At 49.8% G+C, this 16,828-nt stretch overlaps 1 protein-coding gene across 2 annotated transcripts in view; it reads left to right on the top strand.

The window, feature by feature from the left end:
- Positions 1 to 16,828, top strand: part of SDCCAG8 (SHH signaling and ciliogenesis regulator SDCCAG8) — a 274,761-nt gene that overhangs the window by 257,571 nt on the left and 362 nt on the right. For both annotated transcript variants that reach the window (XM_060090899.1, XM_060090898.1), the window contains one exon: positions 7,130 to 7,254. In XM_060090899.1, coding sequence (XP_059946882.1) covers positions 7,130 to 7,229 — 100 coding nt within the window. In that variant the 3' untranslated portion in view covers positions 7,230 to 7,254. The remainder of the gene's footprint in view (positions 1 to 7,129; positions 7,255 to 16,828) is intronic.

The raw sequence follows: 16,828 nt of genomic DNA, 5'->3' as shown, positions 1-16,828 counted from the left end.
TTAAGGAAATGGGCCCTGATCGGGATGGTGACCCCAGCCTGGGTGCAGAGTAGCCTGGAAGTGTCCTTCCTGTGGCTGCAGTGCCCTGTGAGGACAGGGGAGCCCCGGGGCTTCTCAGGAAGGGATGGCCTCCTGCCCCTGAGGGGCCTGGCCTAGCCACAGCTCCCCTGGGGGCCGGGACAGTACGGTGCAGACAGTGAGCATGTCCTGGGGGTCTCTGGGAGAGGATGGAACACCTCCCCTTCCTGTTCCGGAGATGTACACCTGCCTGTTCCAGAGATGAGGTACAGGCCTTGGGAAAGGAGCATCCCAATTAGGGATTGAAGTCTGAAAGCTGATGATTCCGCTCTCTTTCCTGCTGTGCAGAACCTCTGTGTGGTTGGCAGGCTGTCGGCTGGCCCCTCCTTGCAGGAGGGGCTGCTGTCTGAAAGGCCCCTCCTAAGGGCCCTGAGGGCAGCCTCGCTCTCTGCTTTAGTTACTTCACGCCTTGTTCAGGAAGTGGCTCAAAACAAAGGGCCCAAACAGAACAAGAAATTGCTTCCTCTCAGAAGGACATTTATGCTGAGACCTGAACGTTGAAAACAAGTAGTTTCCAGCCCTGTGAGTTAGGAGGAGTCATGTTCCAGGCAGAGGGGGCCGCCAGCTTGTGGGTGGAAGCAGCCAAAGGATGTCTGGGGCCCACTGACCCAGGCTTTGCAGGGCTCGGAGAAGGGGGTGAGATCATCCGGAGGGCAGGTTGGGATGCCAGTGTCCACCTGAGAAGGCACCCCTTCAGGAGACACTGCCCCTGGCCAGCTCCCTCATCCTGCAAAGCACCTCCTGTCTCGTGGCCTCCTTTCTCAGCAAACCGTCGCACCCTCTACCTGCGGCAGAATAAGGAGGCTGCTGAGCAGGAGGCCTCTCAGGTTCAGGCTCACCTTGCCTGCCTCCCTCTGCCTCTGGGAGAAGGGCCTGCCTGCTGCCCAGGTGCCTCCTGCCTCTGGAAGCCCAGCTCTGAGGATTTCTCTTCCCTCCTCCAGGGCACCCTGCCCAGCGGCTCAAGTCTCTCCATCCTCAGCACACCCTCTTGCTGCCTCGTGCTCAGACAGGCCCCTCTCTCGGATGGTCTCGCCTCTCCCTCCCCTGTAAGCAGCCTCTGCCACAGTTCCCTACTGAAGGGCAGGCGGCCACTCACAAGCTGCCCTGCTTCTCCCACAAGCCTCTCTCCTCTCCCGGCCTTCATCCGCCCTCCCGTCATCCATCAGTGTATTCTGGCTCCATGCCCTCTGCCAGCCTTGACAGGCGGCTCCTCCCCAAGGCCTGGGCCTGGCCATGTTCATTCTTGCTGCAGCAGAGGTTTTGGCCAGTAGGTGGTGGGGGCCTGGGTATCTGTAATTTTAACAAACTTGAAAATCTCTGCCAGACTTTCCTGGCACGTTCACGGCCTTACCTCTTGACAGGTTTGGGCGGCACAGCTGGTGATCCAGCCTGACACTTCTAGGCCCCAAGCTGAATAAGTTCTGGGGGGGTGAGTGGGCATCTCATAGGTACCTCACCCTGACCCCAGGCCTGTCCCTCCTCCCATTCTCTCTTGGTAAATGGCAATGCCGTTGTCTGAAGGACAACATCCATTGTTAGTTCGGCTCAAATCGCTACTGGGTCCCAGCATCACCTCCCTCCAAGCAGCCCACAGCCTCTGGTCAAGCCACACTGCACAGATCAAAGTTTCCAGACACCACTGCCTTTACAGTACCACCTCCCATGTGGGAAGGCCCTGCCCTGGCCCCTGCCAGACCAATACCCGTTCATCTTTTCACATCCCAAATTTCCAGCCGAGTGACCTTGGACTAGTCATATGCTGTCTATGCCTCAGTTTCCTCATCCTTAAAGTGGGGATAACAACAGTTCCTGCTTCATGGAATTGTCATGAGCACTAAAAAGTTAATAAATGATAAGCACTTGGCACATAGTAAGCACTTAGTAGATGATGGTGAAAATGGTGATCCATTTCCTAAGTAGGCACAAGCCTTCCTGGTCCTTGCACTTACCGTACTGACCCTGTGGTTTAATGCCTTGGTGGTACCCTCAGTGCAGCACCCTTTTTGTCTCCTTAATTGGCTGGGAACCCCCTAAGGGAAGGGATCTTTTGTATTTCTTGACATCATGAGAACTGTTTACCAAGAGTTGGTTGGTTTGCTGAGGTAACTCAGTGAATTAACCAACTGTTAACGGTGGTTAAGAACACCTGTACTCGGCCTAGCTTTGCCTCCACGCTCTACCACTTATTCCTTGTGTGACTTTGTGCAAGTTAATTGAACCTGTCGGTTTCAGTTTTCTCAGCTGTAAAATGGGATGATAATCCTAGCCGTACCTCTTAGGATTGTAGTGAGTTTTAATGGAGGAATAAGCTCAGAGGCTCAGTAAATGTTAGCTCTTGTCAGTGGTGGCAGCTGCAGCTATGGTTGGCTGAAGACTTGAGCTTAGAAGCACAACAAAAATGAGAGCAGTAACCGCCATGGAAAATAAAACAGTGTATGTGTCAATAGGACACCCCAAGAAGTCTCTTTTAGCTGATGGTAATAAAGCATTCATGAATAGCGTAGGCTGGGTTGTACAGTGTTTGGGGAAGGCTGTTACAAAAAATAACTTTTTAATTAAAAAAATGTCTGTTTTCCTAATATTCAAAATAGGCCTTGAGAGAGCCGCCACTGAAATATATTTCCATAACAAAGTCTGTTTTATGTAAAACCTGGGTTGTAGTGTTTGCTTTTTTTTTTTTTAACAAATGTGAATTTGGGTTTGTTGTTGTTTTTACCGTTTCTGAGCTTGTGATTGACTTTATTGCTGCAATAAAGTGACACAATAGAGGCTGACTCTGAGAAAGGAGGGAGCATTTTTTTTTTTTTTTTTGGCGGTACGCGGGCCTCTCACCGCTGTGGCCTCTCCCGTTGCGGAGCACAGGCTCCGGACGCGCAGGCTCAGCGGCCACGGCTCACGGGCCCAGCCGCTCCGCGGCATGTGGGATCTTCCCAGACCAGGGCACAAACCCGTGTCCCCTGCATCGGCAGGCGGACTCTCAACCACTGCGCCACCAGGGAAGCCCGGGAGCGTATTTTTTAAAGGGAGAAAAAATACTCCTTAGAGGGACTGCTTGGAGTTCAAGTTGAATCAGAGTGAAGCCATCCTTGGCTCTTCAGCTGTGAAGCTAGTGAGGCTTCAGCCTCCTGGAGGGAAGGCAGGACTTTCCCAAGGGTCTCACTCCTTATATCAGTGGTGCTTCTGCAGGAAAACCCTGGTTTGCTGCTGATATGGGGCTCACACCTGGGGACTTGATTGATCTGGCCTGGGCGGGACCTGGGCGCCTGGATATCTGCTGCAGGGTTCCAAGGCCCACATGTTGCAGAACACCACCAGCTGAGCCTCATCTAGGTTCTGAGGGCTCCACTGGAGGAGGGTCTAGGCAGGACCTGACCCCACTTCTGGCGGTGAGCGGTGCGGCCAGCCCACGTCCGGCTGTTTGTGCTGAGAGAAAAGGCTTTGGCTCAGCCCATAGCCCTGAATCCGGCAGCCACTCTTTCGAGGAGCCCCAAAACACACACTAAACCCAGCAGTCAGCAGGAACGTTATCTCACTGACCCATACACAGGGCAAGGGACCACGTGGAGGATGACCACTCCTGGCACCTTCTTGACTTTAAGCCTCGGTGATGTCACCTATTTATCACATGTTGCTGTTTCATTTGTTTCAAGCAAACTTGAGGTCAGTGGGCTACTGATACCTCAGTAGCTCTTAGCCTGTGGCTCTCTCCACACCCAAGACTTGACTGGAGGGGGAAAGCCACCTACACCTGATGGTTTAGAGAGCTCAGCTGCTAATGAGGATGTTTTTGCCTGTCTGATTTAAATAGCAAAGCATTAGATTGTTTGCTTCTCAAGGAAAAAGTCTGTTCTCAACACCTCTGTGTCTTCAAAGGTACCCACTCCAGTGCTGGACCCACTCCAGACCCATGAGTCGCTGCTCAGATGAGTGGGTCAGCCTGGGCAGAATGCCCCCCTGGCCCTAGCTGGCTGGCCTGGCTTCTCTGCTCCCTGGGATGTCGATGTCATTGCTCCTCCCAGCCTCTCCATGCTGAGGATTCGGTGGAGGAAAACTTCGCTTTGGTCTGATACCACTGGGGTGGGTTTGAGACTGTGCTCTCAGGAACAATTGCTGCACGTAACAGCGTGATGGATGGCAGTGGGGGGCAGATGGGGCTTCCCAAAGCTGCGATGCCAAAGCTTCACCAGAGGAACATTTTTTTCCTCTCCTCCAATATCAGAAGGAGGGCAATGGGGACAAGGTGGGGGAGGGGTGGGGGGAGGGTAGGTAATGTAATTTATACAGTACGGAAGCAGGAAAGTGCTCACACTTGGATGGAAGATCCTTGCTGTTGGTTGGGTTCTGCCCCAGCCTGATCCAGGGAATCGGGAGCCCGGGCAGGGCCAGACTGCAACCCAGACTCGGAGCGAGGGAGACCCTGAACCTGGTCTTAAGTAGCTACAAACACAGGAAATAAGACTCTCCTTGGCAGGAATAAAGACGCAGATGTAGGGAATGGACTTGAGGACACGGCTGGGGGGCAGGGAAGGGGAAGCTGGGACCAAGTGAGAGAGTGGCATGGACATATAGACACTACCAAACGTAAAATAGATAGCTTGTGGGAAGCAGCCGCATGGCACAGGGAGATCAGCTCGGAGCTTTGTGACCACCTAGAGGGGTGGGTTAGGGAGGGTGGGAGGGAGATGAAAGAGGGAGGAGATATAGGGAAATATATATATGTATAGCCAATTCACTTTGTTATAAAGCAGAAACTAACACACCATTGTAAAGCAATTATACTCCAGTGAAGATGTTAAAAAAAAAAAAAAGGCAGAAGACCTAAATAGACATTTCTCCAAAGAAGACATACAGATGGCCAAGAGGCACATGAAAAGCTGCTCAACATCACTAATTATTAGAGAAATGCAAATCAAAACCACAATGAGGTATCACCTCACACCAGTTAGAATGGGCATCATCAGAAAATCCACAAACAACAAATGCTGGAGAGGGTGTGGAGAAAAGGGAACCCTCTTGCACTGTTGGTGGGAATGTAAATTGATACAGCCACTATGGAGAACAGTATGGAGGTTCCTTAAAAATTAAAAATAGAACTACCATATGACCCAGCAATCCCACTACTAGGCATATACCCTGAGAAAAGCATAATTCAAAAAGAGTCCATACCACAGTGTTCATTGCAGCACTGTTTACAATAGCCAGGTCATGGAAGCAACCTAAATGCCCATCTACTGATGAATGGATAGAGAAGAAGTGGTACAGATATACAATGGAATATTACTCAGCCATAAAAAGGAACAAAATTGGGTCATTTGTAGTGAGGTGGATGGACCTAGAGTCTGTCATACAGAGTGAAGTAAGTCAGAAAGAGAAAAACAAATATTGTATAATAACGCCTATATGTGGAATCTAGAAGAATGCTACAGATGAACTGGTTTGCAAGGCAGAAATAGGGATACAGATGTAGAGAACAAACGTATGGAGACCAAGGGAGGAAAACGGGGCCGTGGGGGGTGGTGATGGGATGAATTGGGAGATTGGGATTGACATGTATACACTGATAGGTATAAAATAGATAACTAATAAGAACCTGCTGTATAAAAAAAAAAAAGGACTGTCTGTTCCTTGCTCTCTCCAGAAAGAGCAGGGGCAGTGGGCGGGGCATAGACCTATGGGCGTGGTCAGAGCAGGCTCCTACCTGGGGAGCATGCGCAGCGCCTGCTAGACCCCTGCCTCCGGTATTTCCAGTTCCCTCCTCTCACCCTTGCAATGTGGGACACTTCGAAGGAGGGGTAGTAGAAAACCAGGTGTGACTGAAAACCCAGAGCACAGAGTGTTCAGCGGAGAGGATAGGGGTGCAGACCGGGGTGCAGTAAGTGTGCCTTCTGGGGCAGCTTGAACAGCCTCCTGCAAAACCCACTGGAGCTCGAGAAGGGGTTGGGGCAGGCGGTAGGTGCCATCTGGGAAATGGGGAGGGTTGCCACTGGCGGAAGAACCCGAGGAGAGCGTGAGTAAAATACTAGACCACTGTTAGGTTTCCCGGGGTGCAGTTTTAGTTCTACCTGTCTCCAGGTGCTGCATCATTTTAGTAAACAAGTCTGCCCACCCCTACCTAAGTCCCGAATGTCTGTCCTTGCAGATGTTTAGTTGTGGTCAGAGCCCGCCAGAAACGGGGTTGCAGGAGAGCTTGAACTGAGGGCAGGCTGAGCCCGGGGTCTGCAGAACCATCTTCGAAGTTTTTGACTCAATGCGGGACATGTAGCCTGAAGTTTGAAATGCATCTTGAGCTTTTAAAATCCTTTTCCCGTGAAAATACAACTTAATTTCACTGTTGGTGCTTTTTGAGGATTGTGAGGAAGGGCATATGACACACCCAACTTCTTTCCGGAACAGTTCTGGGTAGTTGTTCAAGTCTAAATTTAATCCAAGGCCTACATTTCCATGGGTGAGTGTGCTACTGGCTGTAGGAAGCCGTCTGTGGACAAATGAGGATAATAGTGAATTAGCAAGTCTGGAGAGGAGAGCCCATCAGCAGAATGACAAATTTAGGATCTTTAAAGACATCTGGTCAGCGATGCCGGAGCTCGTGATTGACTGAGTGATTAATAATGGAAAACCCTTAGTTCAGTGTTTCCGCCTTCCCTCGCCCACTTCCCCAGCCGGGACCGGCTGTCTGCTCCAGCCTGCCAGAGATGTTTCCAGCTGAACAGTGGAGGCATTTAGGTCCCTCATCTTTGACCTCTGGGAGTTTAAGGTTTGAGTTTTAATTCAGTTTTATCTGTGGGCTCCCTAACTGACAGCTCACCGAAAAGACTCCCAATTCCCTTTCGTATCTGATACACTTCCATTCACCTTAGGGAGTCCGTCCAAGGGCCTCACTTCAGGGTCACCCTGACTCCCAGCTCGCAGTTCGTTGTCAGGACCTTCCCTCCAGCACACAGAGCCCTGGAATACAGGGAGGGGGCTGAAGTCTTTGCTCCCCTGCTCTCTGAGGCCTACTGCCCCCAGTTTTCAGAACCCATCTCTAATTCTGCGGTGGATTTTTCTCCAGGCTACAGCAACTAGACAAGCACAGCCAGGCCACAGCCCAGCAGCTGGTGCACCTCCTCAACAAGCAGAGCCAGCTTCTGCTGGAGAGACAGCCTGTCTGAAGAGGTGGGACGTCTGCGATCCCAGGTACTGTGCAGGGCGCCTCACCCACCAGAGCACGCACCGGGGTACACATGGTCTTTCCCTTGTTCCTTTTACAGGGCTGCGTCTTACCAGGCTAAAATCCCCGGGGGGTCACGTTGGTTAGCGAATGAGCTGGGAGGGAGATCTTGAAGACTGTGCTGGGCACAGTGGAGGACACACAAGTGCGGGCCCTGGACCTGCCCTCTCTGGCGAGCTAAAGTTCGTACGAGAGAACAGACCCACAGTGAAGCATCTAAGCCACACGGAGTGCACCACCGCCGAGGAGTGCGGGAGGCGGGAGAGCAGGGCGGGCTGCTGTGGTCAGGAGGCTTTCTGGAGGAGGTCGGCTTTGAACTGCCCCCGGGGGACGTGTCTGTTTGAATTGGTGAAGGAAAGAGGTGCTCCCAATTAGGGGAGTCCCCGTGAATGGAATGTAGGAGTCTTGCTTTAAATCAGCTGGCTGATAATTGAGCTAGGGTTTGGAGTGCTTGTGGAGGGTGTGGCAGTGATCCGTAGATAGCATGCATTAACTCTCATTACTCTTGAACAAGCCTGCAAGATTGATTATCCCCATCTTACAGATGGGGAAGCTGAGGCTCAAACAAGCGCACACAGCTAGCAAGTAGGGACACTGAAAATGGAGCCTAAGTCTGACTCCTTAACAGACTTACCCCGTTCAGGTTAGGTCTGGGGCCACCAGCAGGGATAATGGGGGAAAGAGTGTCCAGGTGAGTTTGTTGTAGGGAATGAAACCTTTTTTTTTTCCCCTAAATTGCTTCTCTCCCTGTCAGGGAGGCTGGGCTTTTTACCCCATCAAGCAGTTTGTTAGGATAATGAGGTGCTCCATGAGTGCCCGGGGGACGCCGTGCAAGAAGTGCTTGGAATGATTAATGGGAAAAATGCATCAGGAAATGAAAACGATGAGGCATTGTCTCACTCTTTTTTCAAAATGGCCATGTGCCCAAACAGGTATAGAGGAGCCACTGTCCTCTGAGGGGTTTTTCCCACTCAGCCCACCAAACCCCTCTGCAAAAGTCCTCATTTGTTCCACAAATAGTAAATGAGCATCACCGGGAGCCAGTCATTGAGCTCAGGCTGGGGGACAGAGACACACCTGCACTGTCCCCTCCCAGGGCCTCTGAGGCTGCTCGCAGGGAAGGGTGGTGCACAAGCCACATGCCCTACAGTCACACAGGCATCCGGGCTGCTTGTATAAGCATCATATAACATATAAATAAAGGAAGATGGGTTCCAGGGCTTCTTCTCACACGCACCAAGACAGCATCTCTGGGAGCAGGGCCCAGGAATCTGCATTTTAACGAGCTGTTTGGATAATTCACTGAAGACACTAGGGTTTGAGAGCCTCTGAAAGTGTTGGGAGGCAGAAAGAACAGAGAATGATTCCAGAATGCATCGTTGTCCCTAGGCCCTGAACAAGTCATTGAAGTCTCTTCTAAGCCTCACTTTCCACATCGGCATAGTGGGTACCATACCAGCCTAACTCAAAGGGGCACTGGAAGTGTTAAATGAGGGCAGCTGCGAGGCGCATGGCAGGTTGTCTTGCGTATTACAGGCCAAAGAAATATCAGGGTTTTTCTTTTCCTCTCTCCTCCCCAAACTGGGGAAGGTCCTGGGAGAAGCACAGGTTGGGCAGAGATCCTGTGGGACCAACAGCCAGGGAACGATGTTCACTGCCCTCACCCAGCTCCTCCAATGTGTGCAGTCACCTCATCCTGTACCTGTGCGGCCAGACCTCAACCAGAACTCAGCTGTCTGGGCAGGTCCTTGAGGGGGCCCTGGGTGGTGCCAGCCAAAGGTTGGGGCCATCGGGGCTCCAGAAAGCTGGAGAGACTCACAGCACCAGTGGAGCTCCTGGCCTCCAAGAGCTGAGAACGACTTCAGAACTTGGGTTGTGGAGAGTCTTCTATACAAGCTCTGAGCATGTGGCAGTTTCTTCTCCATTCTGGACCAGATCATTATCCTGTGGGGTTTTTGCCTCTTAACTCCCCATCTGCCTACCTGACAGCCCACTTAGATCTTCACATGGATCATCAATGCTTAGAAACCTCTTCCAGGGCTTTAAAAAACCCGATAATTGCCAAATGGATTGCAAAATTTTTGTAAAATGCATTTAAAAAAACCCCTAAAACCTCAAAATTCTTCAGAAAAATGAGCAGGTCTTTTTTCCCTTGCCTGAAGCAACAGAAACGATTTGACCATTCTATGCTATCTGATACTGGCCCATCTGGCTCATCTCTAAAGGGATCTTTCAGATTCAGATATTGCATTTGGAATTATTTTAATGTGAACATGACAAAAGAAGCTTGGTAGAGAAAAGGTTGGCTTTCATTAGCAAATACTAGCATTCAAAGAGGAGACAGGAACCCAGGCAAGCTCCCTACTCTCTAAACCAAAGGCTCACTCTTTGTGCCCAAGTGCGGCGTTAGACCTGTTTCTGCCGTGGAATAAACTTGAACTGTGAGTTTAGTTTCCAGGGAGCCCTTGAGGTAAGGAAGGCCGCCATGTGACCCCGGCAGGTGTTTGGAGGGTGCTGCCTTCCGAGGGTTCCAGAGTCACCGGCCATACCCACTTCACACCCACCCTTCTCCCGGAGAGAGTCCTCTGGCTTGTCTCTGGTTTCAGGATGGTTTAGCTAAAGGCTTCCATTTTCCCAGCCTGGATGAAATAAGCCTAATAATTTTGCACGTCAAACTCTAAAAATCTCCATCCACTGGATTCTCAAAAGAGAAGGATATTTTCTGGCCTGGGCAGCTGCTCTGAAGCTGAGTCACATCTCTCCAATTTGTTCCTGTGCCTGAGCCCTGGGCCCTGAAGCAGATGACAAGCTCGGGTTGGCCAGTGGCCTCTGACAGGAAACATCTAGCTGGTTTAGGAGGCTTTATTGTTCTAAATTGTTCCTGCTTAACTTCTGAAACATGCACAGCAACATGCCTGGCCGAGGGGGCCGCTCAACGTCCTAACTGCCACTGTGACATTCTTTGGCCATGAGAATTCCCGTCTCCCCTGAAACGCTCCTGTCGTGTGGTGGCCAGCCTGGCGAGAGTCGGGCCGGCCTTGCAGCTGACCCAGTGGACGTGGCTCACTTTGCTGATCGCCAAGTTCAAGGCTGCTCTTCTGACTTGTTCTTAGTTTAGGACTGATTAAAAACATTGGCTTTATGAATCTCCTGCTTCACTCCTGGGGAAAACACTTCTGGGAGACAGCTTTTGAAACATCATGAATTGCTATGTTAGTTCTTGTAGCGAAATAGAGACATGAAAACACTAACCCAGTCTTACCCCAAACATGATTCTCCTCTGTTCTCTTCAGGGACGGGAGTGGACGACTGGGCCGTGGGAGTGATTGTGGTTGTTGGGGGGTGGGGACTTGAGGGGTGGTGTCCGGGATGCAGAACCTGGGCCCCAGGGGAGTCTTACCAAAGGCCTGACAGCTGGGAGCAGGGTCAGGGGTCTGTGACCCAGCGCCTGGGGCTCTAACATCTGGCCGGGATGGGTGGCGGCAGCTGGTGAGGAACTTAAGAGTCTTTTCTTGGGTAGAATGGCATCTGAGAGGCGGGAAAGAATGGAGATGATCTGTCCACTTAGAGGACTGTCATTTACATCAAGATTATTTTACTTGTACATTTATTTGGTGATGGATATGGTTTCAGCTGATTTGCACTTTCTGATAGGCTCTGTCCCAACAGGCTGTTTGATTCCGTCTTCAGTGTTCAGTCTGGGGAGGGATGCCTTTTTAGTCCCTTCAGATGCGTCACTTTTACAGTTTAGAAAACAGCATCTGAAACCGACTTATTGGTGATTAATCAGTTGGCCCTATGACTTTTGAGCATTTTTGGCAGTGAATTTACTTTCTAATTTGATTTAAACTTGTGCATGGATCCAGCAGACATATGCGATTATGTTCAAAATCATGGAGATTACCTCGTTACACCAAAGGATTCATGAAGAAAGCTGGAAACACGCACAAGAAACAAAGACACAGATGATGACGAAGGGAGGAAAGGCCCGTTTATGACCTGAAGGTAGGGGGAGGCTTCAGAACTGTGAGCTCCAGTGAGGGCCGCGCAGCTCCTGCGGGCCCCTGCAGACTGAGCTGTAGGGTCGCCCAGCTGGGACGTGGAGGTGTCCACAGAGTCTGTGGTGGTCCTTCCTTGAGCCCTGAGGGCTTCACCCAGTTATGTCGGCGCTTCCACGAAGCTAGCTACCTGCGAGACAGATGGTGCTTGAATAGAACAGCAGATACACTGAATAAAATAAATTAAAAAGCCTCCTCCTGAACCAAGATTTTTTGGAAAGAATTCTAAATAGATGAAAACAAACAATTTGATTTCAACCAAATTGTTGTTTTTTTGTTTTTATCCCGATTTTCACCCGAATTGTCAGTCTCAAAAATAAACACTGATACATTCCCAGAAAATATTTTTCAAATAAAAACTGACTCTGTTAAAGTTTGCCCTGATTCTTTCAAAACTGTGTACAAGACACTGTCAACCGAAGTGACTTGCATATTTTTTTAAATAAACTTGAACATATGCAGCGAAAATGTCATTAACTCCCTGCTGCCTGAGGGTTGTTAAAGAATGACGTAAGACCCCTGGCGCAGCATTTCTAACCTGGGGTCTGGCGACCCTCAGAGAAGCTTCCTCAAACTCAAATAGCATAGTTTAACTTTTTTTCTTTTTTTAACTAAAGGCCCTGTGTGTAATTGATATTGAAAAGTGCATACAGCTTCATTTAAGCCAAACTTGCTCTTCGTTAACAGTTAGTTCACTTTGTCCAAGACTGAATAATTTCAGAATAAGACTCATGGAAGAAAAATAAATTGAATTTTACATTGCTTCAGATACATTTGCTCCACTTATTGCTTCCCGAGTCAGACATTACATTTTGCAATATAAATTCACAATCAAGATTTTAAAGGGAGCTAAATATTTTAATCCAATTAGACAAGTGAACAAAACACTGAATATTACATGTAGTGTAGATAAGTGGTTCTTGCCTTTAAAAGACTGTAATTCCGTCACATTACAACCCCAAATGTCAATGTTGTCTTTATTTTTAACGCTTTCAAACATGAGGCAGCCAGAGGCTCCACTCTCTGCTGTTGGTGACACTGTCTGTCCTTTGGGAATTCTTAAAATCTATTTACCATGGAAACATGGTGCGTATAAAACACAGACCCCTGCCCATGTGCAGGGGAAGTTCTCGTGACTCATGAGATTCAAGAACGCTGGAAGATGACACGCTGGGGATCCCGAGGGTTGTGGAAGGAACCCCCATGCTGGAGTGTGCTCTGGGGAGAGCCTGGCACAGCAGTGCCGCCCCTGGGCGTGCGTGGCCTCCGACTCTGACCGCTCCTGTCTGTGCACGGGGCTCCCTGCATCCCCCCACGTTGCAAGTCCCAAGTCCAGATCGAGCTGCTGTTTTCCAGGAAGCTAAAGCGTCATTGTCCTCACTTTCTTTCTGCAAGGAATTCTGTCCTGCCTCTACCGTTGCGTTTTTCTGGCTTCTGTAGTTCTCCGATTTTGGAGCCCAGAGGCAGCAAAGCCAGGCCCCAGAGTCCAGGGAAAATGGAGCCTGAACTCTGCCTGCCACAGAGCTTTCATTGTCAGAGACCCAGCCAGGCAGCCGGGAGGGAAGAATAAATCGAGGATCTGTGGCGACCTTGCCGTGAACTCCTGCCCCTTTGGCAGCTGTGCTGGCCGGAGGGGTACGCAGCTCAGCCAGAGCTTCGGTGACTTGTGTGGGGCAGAGGCAGGCCTCTCCTGACCTGCAGTTCACGACCTTGAGCCCCGTGCTGGGTGGAGAACTGCCTTCTTACAGGTCAGTGGTCATGTCTGAAGCCACGTTTCCACAAAGTTCTGCAGGAGACTGGTGAGGACAAATTGGTGACCACCCATAGGTGACATGGCTGATTTATTCCGGGTTGCCTGATATATTTGATTCCTACTTAGTCCCAGAAATATCAAACGTGGTTGCTCTTTCACTAAGCTGGTTGGAATAGCATTAAAAAGAGCCTGGATTTTGAGGTCAAACTGCCTGGGTTCAAATCTCAGTTCTGGACCACCTCAGGTAAGTTTTTCGCTTCCACATTGCTCAGTTTCTGGTTAAAAAAATGGTAATAGAGCCAGCTTCCTTTTAAAACGGAGCTCTCTGCATTACCAGGGCCCAGAAGAGATGACTAGAAGATGACTAGAAGAGATGCTACCCCAGCAGGGTAGCACTGTGCTTGCTGAAGGCTTCAAAGGGCCACTTGGAGAAATCATTTAGTATCCATTTTGCACAGATGGAAAAATCAGGCCCAAAGGAATGGAGTGACTAGAACTGGGAAATGAATGGGCAGGGAAATGAACTTCCAGAGAGACTGGTATTCATTCTCTGGGCCATGGACTGCGTGGAAGGGGGAGGGAGGCCCCTCTCTCCCAGGGCAGCAGCCTGGAGCTGGGCCCCAGCTGAGAAAGCCGCAGAGCAGTGGCCTGGCTCCCAAAGTGGGGACACATGGAGGAGGGTACTGGGGGCTTCCCTGGAGCTCTGTCAGCTGAGGCCAAGCTTTGAAATGCCCCAGATAGAGGTTGGGGGAAGGATTCTACCTACTTTCTTGAGTTAAAAGTAGATGCTTTTCTGCCAGAGGCATGAGGAGCAGGTCCTTTTTTCTTTCTTTTTTTTTTTAACCTGGCCACACAGAGACGGAAAATGTACAAATGAGCAAGGGAAAGAGCAAGAAGGAGGGATATTCCATTGGGAGGGGCTGCTAAGAGGCCGGGTGGAGATGCACAGAGAAGAGACACATGGTGGAAACACGGGGCAGGCTGAACTGTAAGCATCCGTATGCGTAGGGTCTAGCTGGTGCCGTGATGTCCCTGCCGGGCTGTAGGCTTGGGAACAAAGCTGCAGAGAAGGTTCGGCTGGACCTCGCAGTGTGGTTGCTTGGGGAACAATTCAGGTCACCCAGAGAGACTCGTTTTTTAAACTTTGAATTTAAACTTCGGAAACAAATTATACACACAAGTCAGGGTTTGTGGAGAGAAGGCTCTGTTAGGGTTTAAAATGAGAACAAAGAAAACGGGTCACTGATAGCGGGCTTGCAGTTGGGGAGCATTTATATCATCTGTGGACAGCACTTCAGAAGAGCAGCTGCCAGGGTGCTGTCAGCCCTCCTCAATCTGTAGGGCAGCCACCGACAACTGCAGATGTGGCCACACCACCCAGGGGGGCCACAGCAAGGGGCCTTGGGGACAAGTGTGATGGTCCAGGGATGGGAACATGGTGGCTGAGGGCTCAAGCCACGGTTCACACTGGCTGTGTCCCATCGGCACACACACCCTCGTCTCCCTTACAGCCCGACCTCACGGTGTCCACAGCGGTGTGGGCAGTGAACCAGCTTTCTGGAAATAGGCATGGCTAATGTCCCTAAGAAGTGATGGCAGACGAGCCAGATTTTGGCAGTAACTAAAGATTCTGTCTCTCTGGACATGCTCCCTGCCTAAGGGGAAGAACCGAGAAACATTCTTTACTAAACATCCAGACATCCAAGGGTGACACCGAGAGCTATTTAGCAGGAAGACAGTGACATAACAGGGTACATGACTCATTCAGTCACATTTGCTGAATGCTCACGACGGGTCGGGCAGTGAACAGTAAGTACTGTGATATGAAAGTGAGGAGGAATGCAGGGCTTTGCACCAAAACCAAATGAAAGAGGAAACCGATGGAGCCCGGGAGAGAAATGTGGGCTGAGCCCTGGGCAAGTGCCAGCAGGGAATGGGCCAGGCGACGGGCAGTTCCTGGCGGGAACTGCGAAGACTCATGAGAACTGCCCGTTTCCTGGAGCTTGGTTTTTAAAAATTCCCACAATACATTTCCCTTCTACTTCAGGTCTTTACTGTTCTGTGTTGTGCATGTTACAGGTATGTGTCTTTTCTACCTCAAATTCAGTTAAATTTTTTTTTTTTTTAAAACGTGCCTATTGCAGTTTATGCTTATTCTCGTATTCAAAGACGCCCTTGAATCTCTAAAGTTAGAAAGTAAGCCACCATTTCCAGAGCACCCAGTGGGCAGGCAGCCTGCCTGTCTGTGGGACAGGAGGGTCATTCAAGCCAGTCATTCACTGGATCAGTTCAGTCAGGACCAGAAGGCAAATTATTTGGAGAGCCTGTGTTTGATGGGCAAATGGATCTGGCGGCAGCCTCTGAGGACAGGGGGCGCCCTTTCTGCAGTGGCAGGGCCCTGGGGCTCCCTGGCTTCCTTACGGTGCTCCAGGAGCCCCATGGGCGCCACGAAAGAGGATCCATCCACCTCCCAAACCCCCGAAGAGATGCACACAGACACCACTCGCTTCCTCGCCATGTCAGGGGCCCCCCACTGTCTGAGAGCAGGGGCTGCACACTACACTCTAATTGCCCTGCGTCGAAACCCACAGAACTGCCCACTAAAAAGTCATGAGTGTCTCCCATACACTGGGAAATCTACGTGAAATGTCAACGTTTTCTCATTTTTTAAAAAAGATAACAGGCTAATTTTCATATTTTTCTTGTGCAAACTCTGATCTTGGAAACGCTGATTGCTCGTTGTCCTGTCTTGGAAATCCTCCACGAGTAATCGTGGCTTCACTTGGGTAGACAAGAGCCCTCTCTAATTCAGGAACTCTCTGTTGGGGAGTGCAGAGCCCACTTGTTTCTCTTGAAGATGATTCTCACCCAGCCAAACAGAGACCAGATGGGGCCCGTGTCCCTGCATTACATTCCAATTCATCTCTTGAAGTGAAAACTGGGATTTGGTAGTTATCATCCTAGCCCTCTATCTAGTCCCTACCATCCTAGTGACTTCACACTCCTGGAGGGCAAAGACCGTGTCTTAGTCATCTTCCCACACAGTACACAGTAGGTACTCGAGAAATGTCCTGTGCAATGTAACTATTTCCAGTGGTTTCTGACACCACTTCCTGACGTGGGTTAAACTAATTTGAACAGCCATATCCGCTAGAGCAGGCAGCAGTACTTTGCTAACTTGCAACTCCCTCAACCCAATTTTCATGAGCTAGTTTTGAAACATTTATTCCTGTTTAAAACTAGGAGAGGACATACACTAAATTCCCTCTTGCACCATGTGGTAGGTGGTTTCCATGTGAAAATGCCTTTATATATGTTAAAACACATTGTCTGCATCTAAACATTTGGAGGTGTTAGCTTGTTATTTCACCAGGAATTTCTTAGGGACACTTGGTCTATCCACATCCTGGTTTTTTTGTCCAGTTTTACTCACTGTAATGTCTGAGCAATTTTCAGTAAACAGATTCTGGCACGAATCAGTGTCTCCTTTCTCCTGTCCATGGGGGAAGAGATGGCTCTTTAGCTGTGTCCTGTCATCAGACCACACTTATTTAAGAGACACGCAGAGGTCTGGAATATAGCTTGTTTTCACATGTAAAGCATTAAAAGAGTTCACCTTATATTCCTACAAACGTTTCATACAGTTGGTTACGTACAATTTCTATATTTTTTGCATAAGAACTTTCTACAAAAACTTAGAAAGAGGTAACTAAACCAGTGAGAAGACAA

Source organism: Mesoplodon densirostris, chromosome 2 (genome assembly GCF_025265405.1).
Source record: "Mesoplodon densirostris isolate mMesDen1 chromosome 2, mMesDen1 primary haplotype, whole genome shotgun sequence".
In the NCBI taxonomy this organism is placed as follows: Eukaryota; Metazoa; Chordata; class Mammalia; order Artiodactyla; family Ziphiidae; genus Mesoplodon; species Mesoplodon densirostris.
This window is presented reverse-complemented; position numbering and strand designations above follow the sequence as displayed.